General features: G+C 40.8%; 3 protein-coding genes across 3 annotated transcripts; 1 reads left to right on the top strand and 2 right to left on the bottom strand.

Annotated features, from left to right (window-relative positions):
* Nucleotides 1–6: 6 nt before the first annotated feature.
* On the bottom strand, nt 7–8,803 carry cyp27c1 (cytochrome P450, family 27, subfamily C, polypeptide 1). The gene is made up of 9 exons (XM_073464888.1): nt 8,397–8,803; nt 6,932–7,122; nt 6,428–6,627; nt 5,830–6,039; nt 5,009–5,172; nt 2,744–2,910; nt 2,391–2,469; nt 1,972–2,175; nt 7–1,557 (listed from the first exon to the last, which is right to left on the bottom strand). Exons 1-9 carry the CDS (start codon nt 8,685–8,687, stop codon nt 1,438–1,440), a joined length of 1,626 nt encoding a protein of 541 aa, XP_073320989.1. The 5' UTR covers nt 8,688–8,803; the 3' UTR covers nt 7–1,437.
* Nucleotides 8,804–10,419: 1,616 nt separating this feature from the next.
* Nucleotides 10,420–19,830, bottom strand: ercc3 (excision repair cross-complementation group 3). Its single transcript, XM_073464887.1, has 15 exons — nt 19,658–19,830; nt 18,896–19,095; nt 18,521–18,757; nt 18,346–18,395; nt 18,112–18,247; nt 17,067–17,237; nt 16,502–16,706; nt 15,890–16,204; nt 15,561–15,745; nt 13,301–13,503; nt 13,099–13,195; nt 12,652–12,769; nt 12,414–12,532; nt 11,518–11,667; nt 10,420–11,403 (listed from the first exon to the last, which is right to left on the bottom strand). Exons 1-15 carry the CDS (start codon nt 19,683–19,685, stop codon nt 11,266–11,268), a joined length of 2,352 nt encoding a protein of 783 aa, XP_073320988.1. The 5' UTR covers nt 19,686–19,830; the 3' UTR covers nt 10,420–11,265.
* A 566-nt stretch (nt 19,831–20,396) lies between these two features.
* gpalpp1 (GPALPP motifs containing 1) lies at nt 20,397–23,193 on the top strand. Its single transcript, XM_073464285.1, has 7 exons — nt 20,397–20,601; nt 20,712–20,841; nt 20,918–21,016; nt 21,122–21,383; nt 21,488–21,652; nt 21,739–21,840; nt 21,974–23,193. The coding sequence occupies exons 1-7, from the start codon at nt 20,514–20,516 to the stop codon at nt 22,190–22,192; spliced, it is 1,065 nt and encodes a 354-aa protein (XP_073320386.1). The 5' UTR covers nt 20,397–20,513; the 3' UTR covers nt 22,193–23,193.
* The last annotated feature ends 27 nt before the right edge of the window (nt 23,194–23,220 follow it).

The following is a 23,220-nucleotide window of genomic DNA, read 5'->3' as shown; positions in this document are numbered from 1 at the left end:
AATAATTAGATCATTTTTATTGTTTCCCAGTTTCACTGGAACTACAGTAAAAAGGTACAGAAAGACAAAAGTGATAAAGATAAATACAAAGATATAAAATGTTTCCATTTTCCTCTAAGCAAACCAGTGTGATTCTTCATTATGACACAGTCCAACAACTTGTCTTATCCCCCTTGCACCTCTGTAACATACATTATCTCTCTCAATAAAATCGTAATGTAACCCACGTTCTGACAATACTCCACACAAACAGCATATAAACCAAAACCTCAAGGCATTTTTTGGATCCAAATATATTGTGTGAAAAAAACAAAATGCAAAGGGTGATTTTTCCTAGAATTTTATGTTTACATTTTAAAATATTACTAAACACTTCCATGAGTTTATAGTACACGGATTAAAACATGTAATGCCACTTCAATGATTAAAGCAACATTACGGAGAAATTGGCATTTTGTGCGATTTGGTGCCCCCCCACAGTTTCCGAGTGCAGCACCACTGTCTGACAAATTGTTACAGACCTGGGATTTGTGTTTACACAGACGTAATGTAGGTGCTAACTACAAACAAAACTGAATACGTGTTAACAATGTTATGTGTTGAGACATTGTATCTTGAAGTAAACATGTATGTAACGTTGTGATCCTACTCTCTCACTGAAGTTACATAGTGCAGAAACAAGTGATGGGGGGCAGAGTGGCTGAGACAGTGACACCATTCACCCTGTTACAAGACACTGAACCATCAAAATAATTTGGACGCTGTTATTTTATGGTAAAAAAAAGTAACATTATGTTGCTTTAAATGTTCTTCCTCGGTCTGAATAAAAACATTGTGATGCTAGAAGAAAGAGAGCTACCTGCAACAAAATTTTGGTTTGTAACACAGTCTTAAAATAAAGCTCATTATATACATACTGGACCTCTTAAAACAGCTCATTTTCAATACATTCATAGTTGCCCTTCAACATTCTTAGTGAATTACACTCTCAAACATAGGGAGGAAACAGTCTGATTATGTATTAATGTGTGTGCACACATTATTACATACATGTATGCACATTAATATAAAATAACACAGTTTGAATACAAAGATTATAGTTCAATTTACACTTACTATTTTGAATAGAATGGTTGAGAGGAGTACCAGTCCAAACTGCAGTGGTTTTCACTAAGTACAAATAATAAAAACATACAAGGACAGCCTTCATCTTTACATTATCAGTCCAGTACTATTTCTGTGTCCTCCTCACTAACGGGAGAAGGTGAGACACATTTCTTGCCTGAGTAAAACCTCAGCGTCAGCTCACTATCGACAATCTAACAGTCAAAGGTGTACTAAAAGCAGTGTATTTCTAAAAAATAAAAAAAAACCTAATAATGAATCAGCGCTTTTGACACATACAGTACAGTAGTCCTTGTGGAGAGGAGTCTGTGTCTAGGTTTCCCTGTCGATGAACTGCAGGTGGATGGGGGCAGCAGGGCAGAGCAGACCGTGGGTTTTGGCCTTGACATCATCAGTGAGGGGAGACATGCCGATGTGGAACCTTTGAATGAGCTGGACAAGGAGCAAAACCACAGAGAGGTCAGTCAGATTGTTGGACTCACGTTTACAGCAGGCATAACATTTAAACTAAAAGATCTTATGGGGCACATCTGGGAACTGGTGCTTCCTCAAGGGTTGGCACATTCAGAAATATTCAGTGACTGTGAGATATGTGATCTGGGAGAAGGGGAAAGTGAGTCCCATGTTTTTGCACTTTACACACAATTGCTTTTAGGTACTCTGCACGCTCAGACTAGAATGTACTACACAATGTTTCCCACAATCTGATTTCTTTGAATGCTTTTAAATCCATTTTGAGACACCTGATGCCAGAATCATTCGTGTGTTGGTGCTAAAACTTATATAAATATATAAACTCTTGTGTTCTTCATTTGAAGACAACTGATAAATGTTCCTGTAGCCTACCCTTGTGAGAAGCAGATGCATCTCTAACTCTGCTATTCTCCTGCCGATGCAGCTTCTGATGCCGTAGCCAAAGGGAATTGAGCCAAAGTTGTCAACACGATCTGCGGTATGTTTCCTTATCCAGCGTTCCGGTCGGAAGTCTAAAGCATCAGGGAAGTTCTCTTCCTCCAAAGATGTGGAGTAGTGACACAGGGCCAACTGAGTCTAACAGAGGGAATAAACAGAAAAAATGTGAGTTGGGTAATGAAAACAGCTGGACTATTGTACATGCATCTGTACGAGAGAGATGAGTAATGCAGGATCACGTTACATCTTGTTCCACTGTAATGCTTTTTTGGCTGACGCTTATGGTCACGCTTTCTCTTCAGCACATGCACACACTGGAAGGCCTGCATCTATTATGTCTTCATCAGTCTTACCCCTTTGGGGATGAAGTATCCGCCCACCACCAAGTCATCCTGGGTAATCCGTCCGTTGCCTGGGAGAACTGGAAAAAGCCTGCTCCCAGGGAGGGGCGCACAAAAGAGTGTTATTCAACAGCACTATACATTAATCTGTTACAAAGTTTCCTTCTTAGATAACAAATGGAAGCAACACAGCGAGAAAGATAATGTACAAATTAAAAATACTCATGTGAACATGTATAACAAATGTGACCACTAATTTTAAAAGTCTGTTGCCGAATTGTTTCTAACATGACGAGTGACTGCAAATTATAAAAACTTTAAAATGAATAGCCAAAGAAGAGTTTAAAAATCCATGCAGTCTGCACCTCAGAGTCTCTTTGACCAACCCTCTGATGAGAGGCAGACGAGGTACATCATCGGCTGTAGCCACTGCTCCAGGTCCGAGAGTCCTTGTCACTTCTGTAAAGATTTGCTGCTGTATATGAGGGTGTTGTGCTAACAGGTAGCTGGCCCACGAAAGAGTGAAGGATGTCTAGGAGAACAGAAAAGGGTATTTTTGAAAAATGATGTCCAGTATACTACTATCGTTCATTAGCTCTTCTATTAAATCTGTTTTGCAACAGGTTTGACTGCAATACTAGCTGATATAAGAGTGACTGTGATGTTGCGTAAGCGTTAGGAAACAGTGAGGGGCTTTGAGGCAGAGGGGGCTAATTCCACGTGCTGAGCAGACAAACACTCCAGTCCACTCGACCAGCTGCACTCCCGGCCCTTTATCCCAAAAAGCACTGAAGTGTGCCACACAGTTTGGAGCAGTACAGTGTGCACTTTACATCAAATGTAACTAGCATACACAGAATTAAAAACAATCCAATTAATTAGGAAATGAAAAAAATCTAATGGAATTTTAGGCCAATTCTCCCTCCCCCTATTTTTAAAATTTCCAATATATCATTACTCGAGCTCTTCCTCCTAAATCTTCTCCCACACATGTTGTGACACTATGATCATTTTCATTTCCTCTTTCCGTTATTGCAACCACCCTACGCCCTCATTACAGTTATCTCCCTGTTCTCAATTGTCCCAACTCTTCCTTCTTCTGACTCGCACGTCACTGACATTTCAATTTCAATGACGTGGGCAGATGAGAAAATGATATGAAAATCGTCTTTCTCGTATTGCCATCCTATCTTTACCGTATGCTTTGTTACCCAAGCCCACATCTCACTTCTCTTCCTGGCATCCTGCTCTTCCTCCCACTCTGTCATCACCCTCTTCCCATCTAACCAACTTGCACCTAATCAACCCCAGCTGGGACAGATGCTGGCAACACCTCAGACAAAGCCAGAGAGGAATCATATGACACAAGCTCATCCAAACACAGCTCTTAAAGGCTCAGGCCTCTCCCCGCTATCGCCCCACATCTTCTCTTTATTTCCTAACAACCATCATACTCCCAACCCCAACCCCCCATGACGCCAATTCCCCGATCTTCGCTGTTTCACGTCAGCGTCCCTCTTCCTCGAGCCTACCCCCTTTATTCTCCCCCTCGTCTCACCTCTGCCCAGTCTGTGCTATAACTCTGGCTCTGGCTAACGTGTCTTGACAGCTCTTGTGTGTGCTGAGTAAAGGCAAATGCACCAAGGGGTCAGGTAATGGCTCAGCTACGTCCACCCCCTGCCGGGACGTGGCCGTTGCAACAAGTTCAACAAAAACACACACACCCTTTTATCCCGTGGCCCCCAGCTCAGAACAAAACACTCTGCAGACATAATTCTCATTAATCTGACAGTACCCCAAACAAATTAGGCAGTAGCTATGCACATGTGCACGTAGTGCGCACACAGATGCAAATACACACACATATGTACCAGATGAGTGTGACAAAGTTGAACAATCATTCTTAATGGGTACAGATCATGATTTTTGAGTTTAATTAAAAATATTTTAAATTTTCTGACTGAATTATGTCTTGTGGAGGTGTCTGATGACTCAGTGGGCTGAGGCGCCAGCCATGCAAAAGTAACATCCTGGATCCAAATCTGACCCAGGACCTTTCCCATATGTCACACCGTTGCTCCTTTCCAGTGTTTCCCCATTTCTGTAATCTTCAATCTGCCAATTAAAAAGGCATAAAACTCGCCCAGAAATGATACTTCACTGACATTAAACCAACAGTCTTAATCTTTCGCCAGTGCCATCTAATTAAGTTCTGATGTGGCAACACGTGAACACACAACACAGATGTCTCACAGAGGAAAAAAAGAAGACAAAAGCCCCCCTGTGTAGATCTAACAGACAGAGACAAATGACAAGAAACTAAATCTGAGTGAGAACAAGTTTGTCAGTGGGACACCGTGTAACCCCCCGATTCACTGCTCTGACCTGACGCTGGCACAGCTACACAGGCACAGATATGGCGCCAGAAACCCAACCCTTGAAACTCAACACTGACTCACACACACACACACACACATACACCCACACAGACAGAGACACACACACAAAGACAGAGACACACACATGCACCTCCCAACCCCTCCACCTCCAGCTAAAGCCTCACTGCATCTCTACACTCCTCAAATCCCTCTCTGCACATGTCCTTTAAAACTGCATAAAAACACACACACCGTGTCGACCCCAGCCAGTAGCATCTCCGTTGCATTGGCGTAGATCTCCTCTACGCTCATCTCCCTGGTAATGAGCATGTGTGTGAGCAGCCCTCCCTGCACCTCCTCTCCCCGCTCCAGCTGGGACTTGATCTCCGCAAGCCTCTTATCAACGTGAATACGGCCTGCGATCAGACAAAGACGGAGAAGGTGGGATGAATAGGAAAGAGGGGGAGTGGGTGAGGGGAGGTAAGGGATCGTAGTGAAGGAAATGAAGGCAAGGAAAGAACAGGTTATGTAACAGAGGAACCCCACACTGCCACAGCCCCCATGGTACAGCAATGGAGATTTACATGCAAATCAACATTCCTTTCTATTGATGCCAGGCTATTTGTCCAAAAATAAAAAAAAGTTTGCAGACCTAAACTTTACTTATTTGTATTTCAAAAAGCACCACAGAAACTTCCGGAGATATCCCTACAGTACAATACATAGACATCATAACCTGAAAACTGTCACTTCTACCCAGTTTGTTGGTAATTTAAGTTAATGTTTGAATGTTTTCAACTAATATTCTTACACATAGTACCTTTAAAACAACATGAGCTGACCAAAGTGCTTTACAAAGGCAAAATAAAGTAAGATCAACAGAACAGACAAAAAGAGATCACGCATATACCCAGAGTTCAAGATGAAATCCTTGAGAAATATAAAAACTAGTAACACAGCTATTATGAGGGCGTATTTATCACAACTTAACAGAGGGGGCAGATCTGATGTATGGAGGCAGTTTGTTCCACAGACTGGGGCACCGTGAGCTTCATAAGCTTTCGACCACTTACTAAATTTGAAGAGGCCGTCCCAGGAGAGACAGAACTCCTCCCACGGTTTGGGGATGACAGGGCGGAGCCACTTGGGGATCGCCCCGGCGTACATGGTTGTCTTGAAGGAGCTGAACATGAGGTGCAGTGCACTGATGTAGTCTTGGGTTTCCTGGGGAATGTGGTTTTCCAAGCAGCCTAGTCGGCACTCATACAAAATGGCAGCCACACCTGTATAGACAAGCGCGAGGAAGAGGGAGACAGAGTTTCATTTAACTTTTCTGTGTAGTTGGAAAGCAGTGAAAAGGATTCCTAACCCATCACTGGGTACATCAACGGTTTGTACATTTAAGCATTAGCACCGTGGCAACTTGAGCAGTTGTTGATTGATTGTCAGGACTCGACGAGCATCGCCATGTGGAAAGCCTAAATTTGAGATGATTGAAAAGTATTTTTCTTATTCCTGTCAACTTTCTCTCTGCTATTACTTACTTTGCCAGCCTTTAGTTCTCCAACAGCCTCTCCTTTCCCCCCTCTATCTATTTCTACTACATCTGCACTCTTCTTTTCAAATCCACCCTGCCAACTTTGAATTCCTTCACAAACAACCTCTACCAACCTTCCATGGCGTATTTGAAGAAGAGGTCATTCACATTGAAGACAGTCGCTCCGTCAGAGTGCTCGGTGCGCAGAACACAAATTTTCTTCATCAGGTCGTCTACCACCTCGTTCACGTCATCGGAGAAGACTGCTACGTCACGCGGACGCATGATGAGCTGCCTGAGCACGCTACGCATCTTAAGCCAATCTTCTCCCTCTCTGGAAAACAGGAAAAGGGAGACAAGGTGAATTTTTGGCATTCTCGTGAACCGTCTTATATTAACACAGCACATTCACAGACATAGCAGTGAATCTGATGCCAGAGTTTATAGATACAAGAGCAGAGTTTTGAGGAGTAAAGAGCATGCACGCTAGACATGAGCTGATCCTGGAAATGTATTACCCAGAAGCTTTGTGCTGTGCCCATCTGCACATATGGAAACTGAAGTGATTATCCTGTCAACTCTAAAGTCAATAATGTCAGGTGGTGCTTGTCCAGACTCAAAGGTTAAAGGGGACTCACGCTGAGATGAGTCCAGTGGAACGGCCTCTCATGTCTCTGTACTCCTTCCAGGACTCCATGTTGGCTCTCTGAGGGGCCACACCCTCGGCCCTGAGTACTTCCGCCACCAGGTCACGGTCCGCCACCGACACCACCAGCTGGGGCCCGAAATGGGATTTGAAAATTTTGCCATACATCTGCCTGTGCTTCATCTATAAGGCAGTAGGGACATCAGTATATGTTAGTTAGATATGTATAGTTGTCGTACGTATTTTTTGTTTGACTAAGTTCACTTTATGAAGCAACATTATGTGACTTTTTCACCTTAAATAGCAGCTTCAAAATCAATTTGATGGTACAGTGTCTTGTAATAGGGTGAAGGGTGTCTCTGTCTCAGCCACTCCGCCCCTCTATCACTTGTTTCCACACTATGTAACTTCAGTGAGAGGGTAGGATCACAGCGTTACATACAAGTTATGACGTAATGAGTTTTGTTTGTAGTCAGCACTAACATTACTTCTGAGGAATTGTTACAGACCGGAGATTTGTATTTATGGCAGTGGTGTTGCACTGAGAAACTGTGGGGAGCGCTAAATTGCACCAAATGCAAATTCCTGCATAATGTTGCTTTCCACTGGCATATTATACATAAAATCTAGAAGGTAATGTAGAACAGTTTGGCTGTTGCAGCCCAATGCAGATCAAATAATAATTGTAATAGCCAAACCCCTCTGTAATAATGGCATGATTTAAATCTTCAATTACCCATCTTCCAAATATAGGCATATACTTAGAATTGTCATAATGTTGGTTAAGTGGGTATCTATATTTGAATGGAAAATGTTGCTGTTCAAACAGCTGTTATCAAATAAACCCCTATTGATGAATGCTGATGTGCCATGATCTGCATTTGATCTGATCTTATCCTCTGTCCTGACTTCTCAAGTACGGATTTGAATGAAATCTCTTTGGACATCATATCACTTGGATTTATTTCCAGATTAAATTAAGAAATATCTCCAATGCTAGTGTAAAAAATCCCCTAATAAAATGTGTGTGTATACTCCACTTTTACATATCAGCACAATGGTTTGGAAATAAAGAATATTCACACACATTAAAGAAATAAATGAATACGTGTAATGATATAATAGGTCTCATTATCAGTTTCTGTCAAGTCTCAAGAGAAGATCAGCAACACAATACATCAGAGGGTAATGACACAGGTACTCGTGTGTCGTGTTTTGTCATGTTGATTGACACCTGAATTGGCTAATTTGCACATTTCTTCCCTTTTATCTTCAAAGATGATTACGATGACGATTACAAACTCGTACCGTGGAATGGAAAACTGACCAGCGGCCAAACCGCTGGTGCGCTTTTACGCAACGATCTGTGCCATTTTACGCATAGGTGGCAAATTTGGCAGACTCTTTGTCACTGGTTGGAAACAAAAAGATGGTTTCAAGTTGAAGGCCGTCGTTACCTGAATTTCATGAATTCTGCTGAACCCGTCTCTCCAAAAGAACTCGATCAAGTTGGATAAGGTGCTGGGTCCAGGCATCTCCTTCAGGGTCTTGATTGTGGTTTTCTCGCCGACATCCGCCGGCGTGATCAATCTCTCAGCCATGGTTTCTTCTCCAGCCGCGGAGATCCCAAAAGCCTCGCTGGCTGCTGACTTGTGTAAGGCGCGTAACATGAAGAACAGCTGCCTGTTTGGCCGGTCGCCTTGAAAATTCTTCCAGCATGCTGTCGTAAATTTATTCAGGATTGCCATTCTGTGGATACCTATCGGGATTTCCGTGAGCAAAAGCGTTGTATGATGATTGAGTCTCCTGAAAAGTCGAAGGGCGCAGAGTTCACATCTGCAAATGCACGTTCCTGGCACGTGCAAAACGCAGTCCTCCGTGTGTGGTAATGTAATGTTAGATGGGATTGTGTTGTGGAACGCTTTTAAATAGTTGCTTGTACAACCTCAGAAGTGGAAGAGGATTGGATGTTCGCTTCAAAAGAAGGGAGGGATAACTCTGTATTCGGTTGTGGGCGTTTCCCCCCCCAAAAAAAGCTGCTGGATCCATCGTGTCGTTGGAAAAGGAGTGGATCACAACGTGCCAAAACGCAGTTACATCACACCAATCAATCAGCCTAACACACACATATTGAATTAACCTTAAAGTGATTAACGTCACATGAAACCACATTGTAATGTTTACACTGATCATAAAACAAAAGGAGAATCCCTCCCACAGTCTGGCTCATGTAAGCACGTGCACAAATCATCAGCTGTTTATACCTACAAATGTAAGAGCTCGCTGGTTTGTTAATGTTTAGCTGATATATTTTAGGAGATACTGACAAGACTGTGGAAATAGAACAGTTGTCTAAGTCTGGAGCTCATAGAGGGATGAGATTTATAAGAGCCACATTTCTCCTGAACATGAGAGGTGATTAAAACTTTCCCAAAGAGAAATGGAATGCCAGGGTGAGATGGCAGCTCAGCTAATGTAAAATATTTGCACATTAGTCTTGTCTCTGTCTAAGAAAGTATTCATACTGATAAGAACTTGGGTTAAAGCTTTCTCTGTTGACTTTTACAGATCTTGAGGTGGAGGTTTAGACCCTAAACTCATCACTGCTTTTGAACTTTATCGGCTTTCTGATAAATCAAAACTGAGCTAAAACAGTATCACAAGTTACAGATCTCACGAACTGTGCATCAATTAGGATATGCATCTCCACACTAGATATCCTGATGCCTTCTGTGTACATTTTTTCCCATTTTTTCGTGATAAATGTACTTCACTAGGATGGTCCATCCTCTCACTCTTCTCATCTCAGCGGACACGTGAATTCAGATCTACTTATCGCTCCCTCCGAGCCAATAAGCATCAAGTCTCCAGGGGACATATAACAAGGATTAACCAGCCCAGGCCACAAGAGGGAATTGTGCCCTGTGGTCTACTGAAGGGTGGCTGGGCAGAGGTGGGTATTTTCCCACACTCACTACTTTGGCAGCTTGCATAAGGCAGCCGGCGGTAGATGTTGTTTTCTTGGCAAGTCATTACCAAGCAGAGAGGGTAGACCCCCAACCCCTTACCCCTCTGTGGCCCCGGCTTTTACTCATGCCAAGTCCAAAAAAGGCTCAAAGTTTCCCTTCTTTCAGTCTTCAAGGGGGAGGAATCTTGTAGCTGCACTTTGCCTACTAGAACAAATTCAAAGAAATGTGTGTACAGGGAAAGGAAATGTGATGTGTAGCCTTCATTTGATGGTAGGAACAACAGTTATTTATGTGTTTTTATAGTTACATGTAAAAAAAAACATATGATTTTAATTACGTCATGTTTCATTTTGCTATACTTTTGTGTGTTTTATAAAGTACTGCTGTATATAACAGACAAATTGCTCCTCTAGTCTTCCTGAAGTTACTGATGTAAACAAGTGACCTTATGGCTTGCAGAAAAAAGTGGAATTTTCAATCTTTTAGAATCAGAGGCAGAATCACAAAAAAGGACATTTCAAAGACATTTCTTCTTTATAAAACATATTTAGCAACATTTCAAGAAGGAAATTCCAGAGCAAAACAAACGATTGAAAATGACCACCGGTAGGGCTATCAGGAACAGATTAATATCCACAATGTATGGGCCACAAATGAAGCCACATTTACAAAAATATGTATTGACAAAGTTTTTCCACCTCAGATACAGTTGTCAGTGAAGCAACCACTGGCAGTACATAAGACACCTTATTCCTCTCCAGCCAAATGACTGAGAGCTGATCTTTAGCTACTTAAAGGGCTCACCTATCTGACTGCCATACTCCAGTACCCATCCTCCGTACAGACATTTGTGGCTGAAATGCACTGCAAACAGCAATTTGAAGCCTTTAAGTGTTGTGGAATATATTTATATTTCCTTAACAAAAAATAACTGGCCATGATCAGAAAGCCATATAACGTTCTTTTTCCTTTTTTTTTTTTAAATGAGAGCCAACTGTTGTCAACACTTGGAGAGAGTTTGCATTTAATCTGCAAATGTCATGCATGTAGGTGTTTGAGGAAACTGGAGCTGACACATTCACATTCATCAAATGGAGCCCTGCAGGAATCGTACGCTGCATTCTTAACCAGATGAAGAGGTCATTTCAGCCCTCTTCATCAGAAAAGCAATGTACAGTACATTATCAGTAGCTTCAGATGATATTCAGTTCCAGATTATCTCGAGGCTTTACTCTGTTCTCCAGAAAAACTGGACTATCTGAACATGCTGCTTGTGACCTGCGCCTTAGCTTTCTTTAACTTCATCCTATTTGCCCTCTTGTAGCCAAGTACGTTTTCAGGTTTTGAGTTAGTGCATCTACTTTCTGAAGCGCTTGAAGAGTGGATGAACGCCCTTTGCTAATGCGGCCGCTTTGCTGCCTCGACTGTGATATTCCATGTAGACGGTGTCATCTGCACCCGACATGGAGCTCATGGTGCCTGGTCGCCTTGAGAACTGATGAGGAGAGAGAAAACATATGGGAATATTTCAACATGCAATAGCACAATAGCAATCAGGCAAAGGAAATTATGTGTTATGTGTTGGTCCATGCTTGGTGCATGTGCTCACCTGTGGTCTCCCGCCCAGCTCTCCCGCCACCACTTCCTCCTCGGCATCAAGATCTGAAGCAGCTAGGACCTTCTGAAGCAGCTGCTGTTGGTCCTCTCTGCAGGAGAACATCAAGTCCTCTTCCTCCATACCTGCCAACTTTGTGATCACCTGTGAAGAAGAACATGACAACTTAGAAAAGGTGTTTGTAAAGAGAACAACAATGAGGTGACCAAGGATGAAACACAAAGTTTTGCTCATTCATAAACATTTTCCCATTTGTCCTAAAGGGTTTGTCACAAATACATCAGATTAAATGCAGCTTCCTCTGGAGCCACAAAAGGCTTTTAGCTACTTTTTCACATATGCAGTCGTACTCCACATGACCTGTAAGATAAGGTATCTACAACAGAATAGGTGAAGTTCTGGGTGTTAACCATTTCTGTGAGTAGAAGATGCTCTTTCTGAAACCAGTGTATTTTCTGGTTCATTCTTTGTTTTGCCCCTGTAAACCTGCCAGAATGACTCTAAGATTTCAGTCTTGGTTCGTCTTGGCCAGCCTCACACTACACAATGCCTGCCAGACTGGATCGAATGAAACCAAACCCATTTACACATCTTATATCAGGCTCTAACTAGCCTGGGGCAAGTGTATCCACAACAGAAATGGAAACAAAGGAAATCCAACATTCAAAATTGATACTGTACTTAAATCAGGCTGTTCAAAACTAAGTGAAATAAATCTCAGCACCTTCAGATTCTGTGTCTAATGTCACTCTTGTATGAATCACGAGTTCCATAAAAGGAACGTACAATCTGGTGTTCGAACAGGGTGAAATTAGTGGTGCAATGTGTTGAGGACACACAAATAATGTGAAATGTGCAGAGATGATAAAATGCTGTAAGGGTGAACACACCTTAAAGCTGTATCCCTGATCCACCAGGAACCTTTGCCTCTTGGTGGAGTAAGCCATCTCCTGAGTGTCCTGGGACACCAGTGAATAGAAGTATGCATTGTACTCCTCTGCTACCATCCCTAAAACAAGCACACAGATAGGGTGAAAAAAACTTTATTTATGGCCATGAAATAACATATGACAGTTATGTCAGCATGTGTCACGCAAAACAACAACAACGTTTTTTTTGCAAAATAACCTTTTTTGGCTCGTAAAACTCTGCCAAGCCTCTGGGCCTCCTGCCTGCGTGATCCACCATGGGAGGAGATTTGGATCAGGACATTGGCTTCTGGCAAGTCAAATGAGGTGTCTCCAACCTGTTTCGCAAGAGAGATGTGGTATGAATTCAAATACAGGAAATATCACCACTTCATCACTGTGTCTGCATGCATTTGCTGTTTAAAGAACATGTTTCAGATTTTCTCATACAAAAAAGGTCCAAACCTCTGAAGGTGAAAATTGGCGAAATCTTTCATCACACTTACATCAAGCAATAACATAAAATATAGGCACAGAATGCTTATCATGGTTAGGTAGTTGTCTAGAGACTCTGGTCTGCCCCCTACTGGCCATAAGAGCATGGTGCATGGTGGCTGAATAAATCTGTATTATATACACAAAATCCATTACAGACTGATTGGTTTACCTTGGAGATGAAAATGGTGTTGATCTTGGGGTTGTGTTTGAAGTTCTGTAAAATCTGCATACGTTCCCCCTGAGAGGTCGGACCATAGATGTACGGCCTTGAGAGGAAATTGAGAGCAGAATTAAAAACATAAAGAAATCTGATCTCAGCAGGAAATTTACAGAAACATTCAAAGTGCTGCTCTTGTTTCTAAATAATTTACTTGTTGAGGCGAATGGCGTATTCCTTCAAGGCAAACACGTTGTCAGCAAAGACGATTATCTTGTCATTGCGACGCTCGTGAAAGCGAATGAGAAACTGGCAAGCACGGAACTTGTTGGGGTTCATCGTGTAAAGCAGGATGCGCTTCTTCGTCTTGATGGCCACATACTCTCTGTAAAACTCTGGAGACATTGGGCACCACACCTGAAGCACAGGGGTACATTGTTCAGATATGTTTATCAATGTGGATCATGCTCACTTGGTAATGCAGTCACGTGTCATCATGGCAATAATAAAAACAGACTATGTAGGAATAAAAGTAGTAGTTCAAGGCTTAACAGTACAGATTTAGTGCACTTAATGTGTTGGATTTTGGTTTATCATTTGTTTAATCATGGGGACAATGCACATTAATCAACAATGACATTCAACAACATCAGGGTACATGTGATAGCTCATCACAATTTTCACTTTCTCTGAAAAAGCTATTGGAATCGTGATGATGATGTGACATTTGTTGGGGTTCTGTACCAAACAATCCTGTTTTCTTACATGTTTACAACAAAATTTGTAGGCCAGGGAATCTCTGCAGCTCCATAGTAATTCATCATAATACTGTTTTGTCACATTTAACCTTCATCAAAAAACTGCTTCTGCAATTTTGATACTGCACTTGGCTACAGTGCAATTTTGATAATATTTCCGTTAATTTTGCAGCCCCAGTCCCCAGAGATGGGAACTCGAGTCGCACTTAAGTTGCGAGACTTGTCTTGAGACTCGTCCTCAAAAGACTTGAGACTCGACTCGGACTTGAGATTTCAGACTTGTGAACTCTCTTTATTTTTAATTTGTTGGCGCATCAACATTAAGAAAATGTCTGACGAGCTGAACATCACTCCCTCATGTGTAACCTTACTCATCTGGTGCACACTGCACGCAGCCAGAGATAACATCAACATAGGAATCATTTTTGTCACACAAAGAAAGGTGCCAATTTTCACAAATGGTAGATATCTCTTTTTGAACAAAACTGTTCATGTTCACCAGTTTATGGACATATATTTCAGATAATTTGGCAGCAATAGTGTTTTGCATTTAGCTACTGCTAAGCTGTGTGTCTATACTGCAAAGCATAATACAGTTATTAATTTTAAAGGAAAGCTTTCATTGTGTGTTTTTTTTCATATTGCATTGCAATAGGCTGTTTAAAGTGATCATATACCAAACAACTAATCAGTGCTGATAATACTCTATGCTAATAGATAAAGGAGTGATGATAATACAGTACATGCTTTGTATTCCTTAGATATAACCATGCAGTGTTCTAAGCAGCCATCCGGCATGACTGGCATGACTTGACTTGGACTTTTGACCAAAGACTTGAGACTTGACTTCGACTCTCGCTCAAAGACTTGAGACTTGAATTGGACTTGCAAAAAATGACTTGTGAGCATGTCTGCTAGTCCCAACACAACTAAAAACTGAAAAATTATGTAAAGCAGCTTTATCAGTGTTGAACATGCTCACTTGGCAGTGCAGCATATTTAAAATTGCAATGGAAATGAGAAATAACAGGAAAAGGCACTTACAACAATTTTAAACCATCAATACAATCAGAAATACTTAAAGAAGTGTCATCTATCAAAACATTTGATCATTCATGTACATATTCAAGTAGATTGGTTCATATATACAACTTGATTGAGTTCTGAGTTATAAAATGCTGTATGTAGTGCAGTTTCTTAATTATTTTGGTATAGTATTTCAAATAATTGCTTTAAATTACAAAAACATTTAAAATTATGTAAAAAAAAAAAATGTATGTAAAAATAGTGAAAGCAAGCTGGGTAATCATTAATATTGACCTTTCTCAAACAAAGGTCAGCTTTCAGATCTCTGGCATAAAGACAATACTTAAACCTTGTTTGCAGCGACAGCACAGAGCCTTGGCCAAATATCACTGAGTCATATGATATTGAGGTTTATACAACCACAGTGTTGTGAGTGTCTTGTTTCACAGAGAAAACACTTGTTTATTCAGCTACATCTAAGAGTCCAAACTCTTATATATGTGAGACATGAGCCCAATTTATTCAATGATCAACTTTTTGCACGTGGTGCAACAAAGTCTGCAAGCACTACAGCTCTACATCAATCATGTATCAGAGTCTACACAGACAGAAGAGCATGCATCAAAGCTGCCTAATTCATGAAATATTACGTTTACGTCCCTTTATCTTAATTAGTCTTATATTTCTCACCTCTGCACACTGGACTTTGGCGATGTAGCCGTTGTTCTGCAACTCCATCCAGTTGGCCTCAAATAGCTTTGGCCCAATTAGGAAGTTGAGGTCCACAATCTTGTCATCTTCCCTGACCAGTGTGGCAGTGAGCCCCATTTTGCAGTGCGCCTGGACGATGGTCAGAACACGACGAAACATTTTGGCTACAGAGAAAACACAGAGTTAATAAGTTAGCATTACGTTACGAAAATATGCATATATATCCCACTGTATCCCAAAGCATTAATTCAAAATATTCTTGGCTTAAAAAAGTTACACCGAGAACATGATGTACCGTAACAGCTCACCAGGGATAGTGTGCACTTCGTCCAGGATAATGAGTCCCCACTCCTGGCTCCGCATCCACTCCATGACCCTCTCAGCCTCCCAGGAGCGCTTGGTGGTGTGACCCAACATAGAGTAGGTGCTGATGGCCACAGAACAGCCGATGGGCTTGTCCTTTGCGTCGGAGGTGAAGCGGCAGATCTGAGAGTCGTCGATAGTGGACCACATCTTGAACTGAGCCTTCCACTGCTCCACTGACACTGAGGAGTTACCCAACACCAGGCAGCGTTTACGAACCGTGCACGCTGCCGTCACACCCACCAGAGATTTGCCCGCTCCTGGAAAGCAAAGGGTAGATAAAATAATTGAAACATACAAGATTTATGATACAAAATGATTCAAAATAGTAAGTAATAGGCTGGGTTGCTGTCATATTAAGACCTAAGAAAAATACAAGAGCATATGCCTTTTTCATAGGGACTAAGCAATTATTTGTTGAAGACTTTATATCATACATCCTTTCATATAAAAGTTCTACTATTTTCCCATTTCTGGTTTGTGTTTTTATTGAGATGAAAAGCTTTGGTTGTGTCTTTTCTGTTTTGGAACTCAATGTTCGAATCGAGCTGTCTCACCGCAGGGCAGCACAATGACCCCAGAGCGAGCACGTCCATTTCCAAACATCTTGCGCAGACTCTTTTCCTGGTAGGGTCGCAACACAGCAGTGGGCTTCAGGTCTATGTTGATGTCTGGGTTGACTGTGTCATTGCGAAAGTCGTACTCTGCCAGGAGGGGGTACTCCAGCTGAATGCAGCGCTTCTGCAGCTCTTCAATCATCTCCTACAATCAGAGAAGAAAACAGTTCAGAGTAGTGCAGGAATATATGATTTCATTATTTTAATGCATGGCACTTAATTTGAAATAAAGCCACAATAATACAGTATCATTTGTGGTAATACAATTGCAAGTAGAGTGCCAGATATAGAGTTTATTTTTACTCATAAAAATCAATCATAAAGATAAGAAACAGATTGTTCAATAATAACTAAAAGTTGTTAGTTGCAGACCCTCACAAGATTACTGCAATGGATACTGCTACATACATATCAAGAGACACAGAAAGTCAGTTTAAAAAACAGTGAGCTGTAATGTATTTTAGGGTCAAACAGCACAAATTGAAGAAAAAAATCAGATGACTACCTGGCGGATCTCAAAGGACACAGTCTGAGTCTCTTCCTCCTCCTCTTCCTCTTTATCCATCTGTTCATAGTAGCTGAAGATGTCATCCGGGACTTGCTGGTTTGACGTTTGTTCATCGCTCGGCTGTTGTGAGGTAGAAGTACTTCCCTTATCCTGAACAGACTTTGAGATCTGTCAGAAGGAGACACACGGGGACATTTGTCAGTGTATGATTAAGGCAAACTACAACTCCTGTTGGTCCTCTTCAAAACCATTGGCAAAACTTGACTGGGGTTGCTTTTCAATTGAATGGTGTTATAATTTACTAAAGGGCCTGATATAACTGTTTACTTCCTACATCAGACATCTTTCCTCATGTCATCAATCGTATTTTTTAAAAAAAAATCTTTTTTCAAAAGTCTCATGAACAATACCTTTAATCCAAAAAGGATTTACAGTTTGTAGTAACAACGTCATTATCATAATGAAGTGGCAGCAAGTTTAGTCTTTTGTACCTGGGCTAGAGCTGTAACAATTAGTCAATTACGTGATTGGCTGATCAAAAGAAAATTAATATCCAGCTATTTTGATAACTCATAAGTTGATTTGTCATTTTTCATGCAGATCTCAGCATTTTAAATGTAAAGACTTGGCACTTTTCTTTGTCATTTATGTGAGTGAATGAAGAGTCTTTTGGGTTTTGGGGCAATTGTAAGGCTCAGGAAAATTTTAGTTTTTTTTTTATATTTACAGACTAAACAATGAATGGATTAATCATAAAAATAATTACCAAATAAATCAATGATATCTGGTGAATATAATTATTGTTAATTGCAGCCCTAAACTGTATCCCTACCCAACATTGGGTAGTAAACTCAAACATATACCTGATTAAAACATGTTTAAATTAATAAATTATTTACATATTATTCTATATAAAGGTAAAGTTTATGTCATATAGCACCTTTCACAGAGCAGGGTCCCTCCTTCACAACTTATTCATGTTATAATTTCTATTGAAATGATACAACTGTATGGGGGTAGAAAAAGGTGTTGGATGGCATACCGCTGACTTGCTGTGGATGACTTCAGTAATAAGCTCTGTGTCTGCCCCGTCTGCAGTACGGAGACGACATTCACGGATCACGTTGTCCTGCAGAAGCCGCTGGATCACATCAGGGAAGGCACTCTCAACAAAATACCTGAGGGTAGATAAGTAGCACATTTAAGGAAGAGCACTGCACTGAAGGGATAATTAAAGATGCAAAGACAGAAGGAATGGTTGTTGAAATGACTTTACCTATTGTGCTTAAGCACCAGCTTGACTTTGCCATAGCTCACTGTGCAGAGCTGAAGGGATTAAATGCAGTGATTAAACGACCACATTTTGCACACGACATCAAAAGCGCGTTGGATATGTTTTCATTAAACTTCCCCTCCTATTCCCTCAAACCACCAGAACCTCTCATTCAGACCTGAATGAACTGCACGATCCCATCAGGTACAGATGTCTTGCTGAGTTTCTGCAGATACTCCACAATATCAGAGGTCTGCAGCCCCACACTGACAGCTGCATACAGGGAATAGGCTGTCAGCTTGTACTCATGGACATGGTTAGGCCTGCACACTGGCTCCGCAATGGCCACCAAGAAGTCCTGGGCGTACTTATACACTGGTGAGAAGGCTTCGAGAAAGATGTGCCCATCTGGGGCCTGGAGGGGAGGAGAATGACAAAAAAAGATCAAATGTACAAACAGACAAAACTTGTAAAATTACAGGAAGGGGAGCAAAAGATTTTGAATTTGTAAACTGCCTCATGTGAAGACAGCAACAATCCAAACATGTCTTACCACCCAGAGGGGGCGTGACGAGTGATCATTCTTCAGTAGCATCTGAGCACGGTAGTCTTTGGCTCCATACTCATCCAGTTTGGTACTGGACTCATCCACTTGTTTTCCTGCAGCAGCGGGGATGGCCTCCTGAGACTCACTGCCCCCCGCCTCTTCTTCATCATCTTCCTCCTCGTAGAAGCGCTTTTTGGACTTCTTGTCTGTAGCCAGACAGAAAGAGTGAAAACATCCAAGGTAATAGGGTGGAAATATAAGTGAAGTATTTGTAGATTCTCACAATCCAAGCAATATCATGATATTTATTTTCTCATCTTAAAACAAACTGATTATTATCTTTTTTTTTCTTTACAGTATATAAGTATATCCCTACATGTCCAAGTGTGTTTGTTTGATAAAGGGCATATTTCAGTCAATAAGTCATACGGTTTGTGGCTGATTCATGATTTTTGAAATATAATTTACCATTCTTTGTGCCTCGCATTTATTATCTCTTCAATTGAATGTAGTGGTGATACAAGAGGTAGCTACAAAGTACAGCAAGACATATATCATAATATATCACCATAAGGAACCATTTCACTATCTATCTGCCATCTTTTATCATCAAATGAGGCCTCCAAAGACAAGTGTGTTCAACAATACTCAACAGAGAAATGTGAGTTTCAGTTAGCACCTCAACATCATCATCTGTCAACTCGCCACAGAGTTAGCTACTAGCTAGCAAACGTTAGGGATGGTTAAGCTGTAACGTTAGCAACTCACCCCGATCTCCTCTATCCTTTTTGCCCATTTTACAGTTTTTGGTAATATCTTTCCAGCATGCCAGCTATATCCGCACAACCGGCTTGTTGTACTCCTAAAATACCCTGAAAGAAATGCGTAGTGCGACGCGAAGGTAGCACCGCCGGCATGAGTGTCGAGTATTTCCGGTCCCTGACTTCAAAATAAAAGCTCCATTTAGAAGCACTAACGTGAAAAAAATACTAATACTTATTAAAAAATACTAATGATACTAATAATAATAATAATAATAATATATATAATGCAATAAATAAATAAATAATACAATAAATAATAATAAATAAATGTAGTAATAAAAATAATAATTAATTTAATTTTAAAAAGGTGTACATAAAGGGGAGATGAATATACCTAACATTACAGTTTTTCTTTACCCCAAAATGGGACACTTAAATACATGAAAATTATCTTTGTTTTACTTAATTTCTAAGAAAAAAATAATTCAGTCTATGGTACACACAGAAAAAAATAAAGAAATTACAAATAAAGAGAATAATCACGAATGATAGAGAAAGAGATATATAGACTACGTTTGTATAACACCAGAAATCGTATTCATGGATGCATGTCGAAAAGTAGCTAACTGCTATAGCAGCAATCACATGTAGTTTCTTGTGCTTTTATTCTTGCAGCGGGATAGCTTACTTATGTTTTCAGTGCGGCTAACTTTAGCTAGCTTGATACAAGATGCTAAAGCCTTATTGTTTACTTCCGGGGTGAAAGGTCGAAAACGTCCTTCGGGTTTCCTCCGGTTTATGGGGCACCCTTTTTTATTCACTATTAATTGCTTTGACTACGTGACTGAGTATTTAACAAAATGTCGTCCGATAAACTAATCGGACCTGCCTTACCCCCGAGGTTCAGACAGGAGGAGAGCGATGAAGACTCTGATAATGATGACGAATGTAAGTATCAGACAAAATACCTTTTACTGTGCACTATAAATCAATAATATTTGTATCAGGTTGCTTTTCCCATGGTAGTTGATGTTTTTTCATCTCTCAACCTGTTGTAGTCTCCGGCCCTGCTTTACCTCCCGGTTACAAACGGGGGGAACCGTCGAGCTCCTCGGATCAGAGTGAACCGGAGGTGGCGGTCAAAAGAGCGAAAACAAGACACACAGATGCGGACAGATCTACAGAAAAGTAGGTTCAATACGGACTAAAATTAAAGAAATAAACGTCTCAACAAACAAAACAGTAACAGTTAACTTTTGAACAGAGTGGAGAGCACAAAAGAAGATGATGAAGAAGAAGATGATGGTTTCTTTGGACCAGCCCTGCCACCAGGATTCAAGAAAAAACAAAATTCACCAGAAAGGTGAGCAAACAAATACTACAATGTATTCCAGTTAATTATAACGAGTGTAAATAGTTATTTTAAATGGTTAATCATGGAAGTTGTAACTTCATGGTGTTCTCTCAGGCCACCTGTACTGGGACCAGCTTTGCCTCCTGGGTTTCGCAGAGCAGCACATGAAAACGATGATGATGACCATGATGGTGAAGAAGGAGAGGACATCCCAGGGCCTGCCCTACCCCCGGGCTACCAGGCCGAGTCCTCCAGCAGCGAGGGAGAGGATGAGGATGTGATCGGACCCATGCCGTCCAAAGGGCCGGTTCAAGACTCTGTGGCTCTGGACTTTGAGCGCAGAGCACGAAGGATGAAAGAGAAGCTGACAGGAGATGTGAGTCCTCCACTCCTCCTGGTGCTGTTCCTTTTTTATGCCTTTTAAAGTTTTCTGTTTCTGCTAGCTGAATTTGTTTCCTGTGTGTATTTCTGTGTAAATAGGACACTCCTGAGGTGCTCACCAGAGAAACATGGATGACTGAGCTCCCACCAGAACTGCAGCACATTGGCTTGGGGGCTCGAACTTTCAAGAAGAAGTCAGGTCCAGAAAACAAGGATCGCTCTATGTGGACAGATACACCAGCAGACAGGGAGCGCAAGATCAGGGTAATTAATTAAAAATGACTAAACTATTGTCAGTTCTTTTCAAACATTACTTTCCTGTATTTTATGGATCTTTCTTTGACCAATAGGAACGCCTTGAGGGAAAGAAGAAAGGTGAGGTGGAGAAAGATGATGCCCCACAACTCTCCAGAAAGGACTTGGAAATGGCAGAGAAGGTGTCTAAATACAATGTAAGTATCATTACATTATCTTTTTTTTTCTTCAATGTCCCAACATATAATTTATGCCAGATGAAATGCACATTTTAGAAGCGTTCATATGAAACTCAGGACTGAAAGTTCTCTATCCACTCCCTGTCACCAGGAGACTAAACGTGCTGAGTCTCTGATGACTTTGCACACAAAGACGATGAAGGAAAAAGCAAAAGAGAAGGTTGACAAACCGGTGGAGAGGAGACCATTCGATCGAGATGAAGACCTGCAGGTGAATCGTTTCGATGAGGCACAGAAGCAGCGGCTGCTGAAGAAATCTCAGGAACTGAACACACGGTTCTCCCACAGCAAGGACAAGATGTTCCTGTAACACTTGTCAGAATGTTAGAAATGTGTTGCTTCCAGTTACAGTCTGGCTGGTGATATTTTCATTCAGGGGTTGTACAATATGGACTATGTTTCTATGGATAGTTGTGTTACACAAATGGAGAATTTATTTCTTTTTGTTTGTCTATAAGGTAAACTAAACTGGACTTAATGGACTATAAAGACATGGCAGACATGTCCATTTATGAGAGTTCATGTCACTGGCTGGGCAAATGTTGGAGCTTGTATTTTTTCAGGAAACACTCTCAGGCCTGATGACATGGAAGGATATATTCAAATAAATTCAATATTTTTCCTACATTGGTATGCAGTTTGTCAGGTTATCTTTTGAAAACCGTAAAATCACCTGTTGAATTTAATTCGCTTGGTTTTCATCCTGTTGGACTGATCATTTTTATCTTATTTGCTAAAATAATTGCATAACTACACTTGGAAAATGCAGATTTAGCAATTGCTTAAAATGATTAATTTTGACAAAATAAGCATAAATAATAAAGAACAATCCAACACTGCAATTACAACGATAGGTGATAAACAAGTATGAATGATGTTAATCACAAATGATAAATCGACGGGGGTACTGTAATGCTGGATTGTTCAATGCTGCATGAGATCATCTCCTTTTAATATAGCTCAAGTTTTGAGCAATATTTAACAAGCCTGTGAAAGTCCAACCCTTTAGTCTTATTCCTTAAGCTCTAATATCGTTTGTTATATATGAGTGGCTTTTTAGAGCCAAACAAAACAAAACTGATTGCCCTTTGGCCAACCAAATCACTAGAAAAATCAGTCTCTCAATGCTCAGCCTTGCTAGTTATGTGGCCCTTTGTAAAATTTTGATTGATTTATTTGTTTTTATGTCAAACCTTTTCCAGATTGATGTAAAATGCATTGTTATGCTGCATTATCCTGTACCTTTGCAATCTTTCATGTGTCTGCTTCCGACAGTTTTTTTAAAAAGTTGATTAAACTTTGTTTTTTTCATATATTTGTTATTGTTTTGCACATACA

The sequence above is a fragment of the Pagrus major genome, chromosome 4 (assembly GCF_040436345.1).
Source record: "Pagrus major chromosome 4, Pma_NU_1.0".
NCBI classification, from domain to species: Eukaryota; Metazoa; Chordata; class Actinopteri; order Spariformes; family Sparidae; genus Pagrus; species Pagrus major.
The sequence above is the reverse complement of the archived record's forward strand: the minus strand, read 5'-3'. Positions and strand labels throughout refer to the sequence as shown.

Coding starts and splice junctions, on each gene's coding strand:
- cyp27c1 (XM_073464888.1), bottom strand. CDS start 8,687: ATGGCAATCCTGAATAAATTTACGACAGCATGCTGGAAGAATTTTCAA. Junction 7,123..8,396: donor GCAGAATTCATGAAATTCAG/GTAACGACGGCC, acceptor ACTGCCTTATAG/ATGAAGCACAGGCAGATGTA. Junction 6,040..6,427: donor CTTCAAATACGCCATGGAAG/GTTGGTAGAGGT, acceptor TTGTCTATACAG/GTGTGGCTGCCATTTTGTAT.
- ercc3 (XM_073464887.1), bottom strand. CDS start 19,685: ATGGGCAAAAAGGATAGAGGAGATCGGG. Junction 18,248..18,345: donor CTGGTGCTTAAGCACAATAG/GTAAAGTCATTT, acceptor ATCTACCCTCAG/GTATTTTGTTGAGAGTGCCT. Junction 15,746..15,889: donor CGAAGTGCACACTATCCCTG/GTGAGCTGTTAC, acceptor TTTTCTCTGTAG/CCAAAATGTTTCGTCGTGTT.
- gpalpp1 (XM_073464285.1), top strand. CDS start 20,514: ATGTCGTCCGATAAACTAATCGGACCTGCCTTACCCCCGAGGTTCAGA. Junction 20,602..20,711: donor CTCTGATAATGATGACGAAT/GTAAGTATCAGA, acceptor AACCTGTTGTAG/TCTCCGGCCCTGCTTTACCT. Junction 21,653..21,738: donor ACAGGGAGCGCAAGATCAGG/GTAATTAATTAA, acceptor TTTGACCAATAG/GAACGCCTTGAGGGAAAGAA.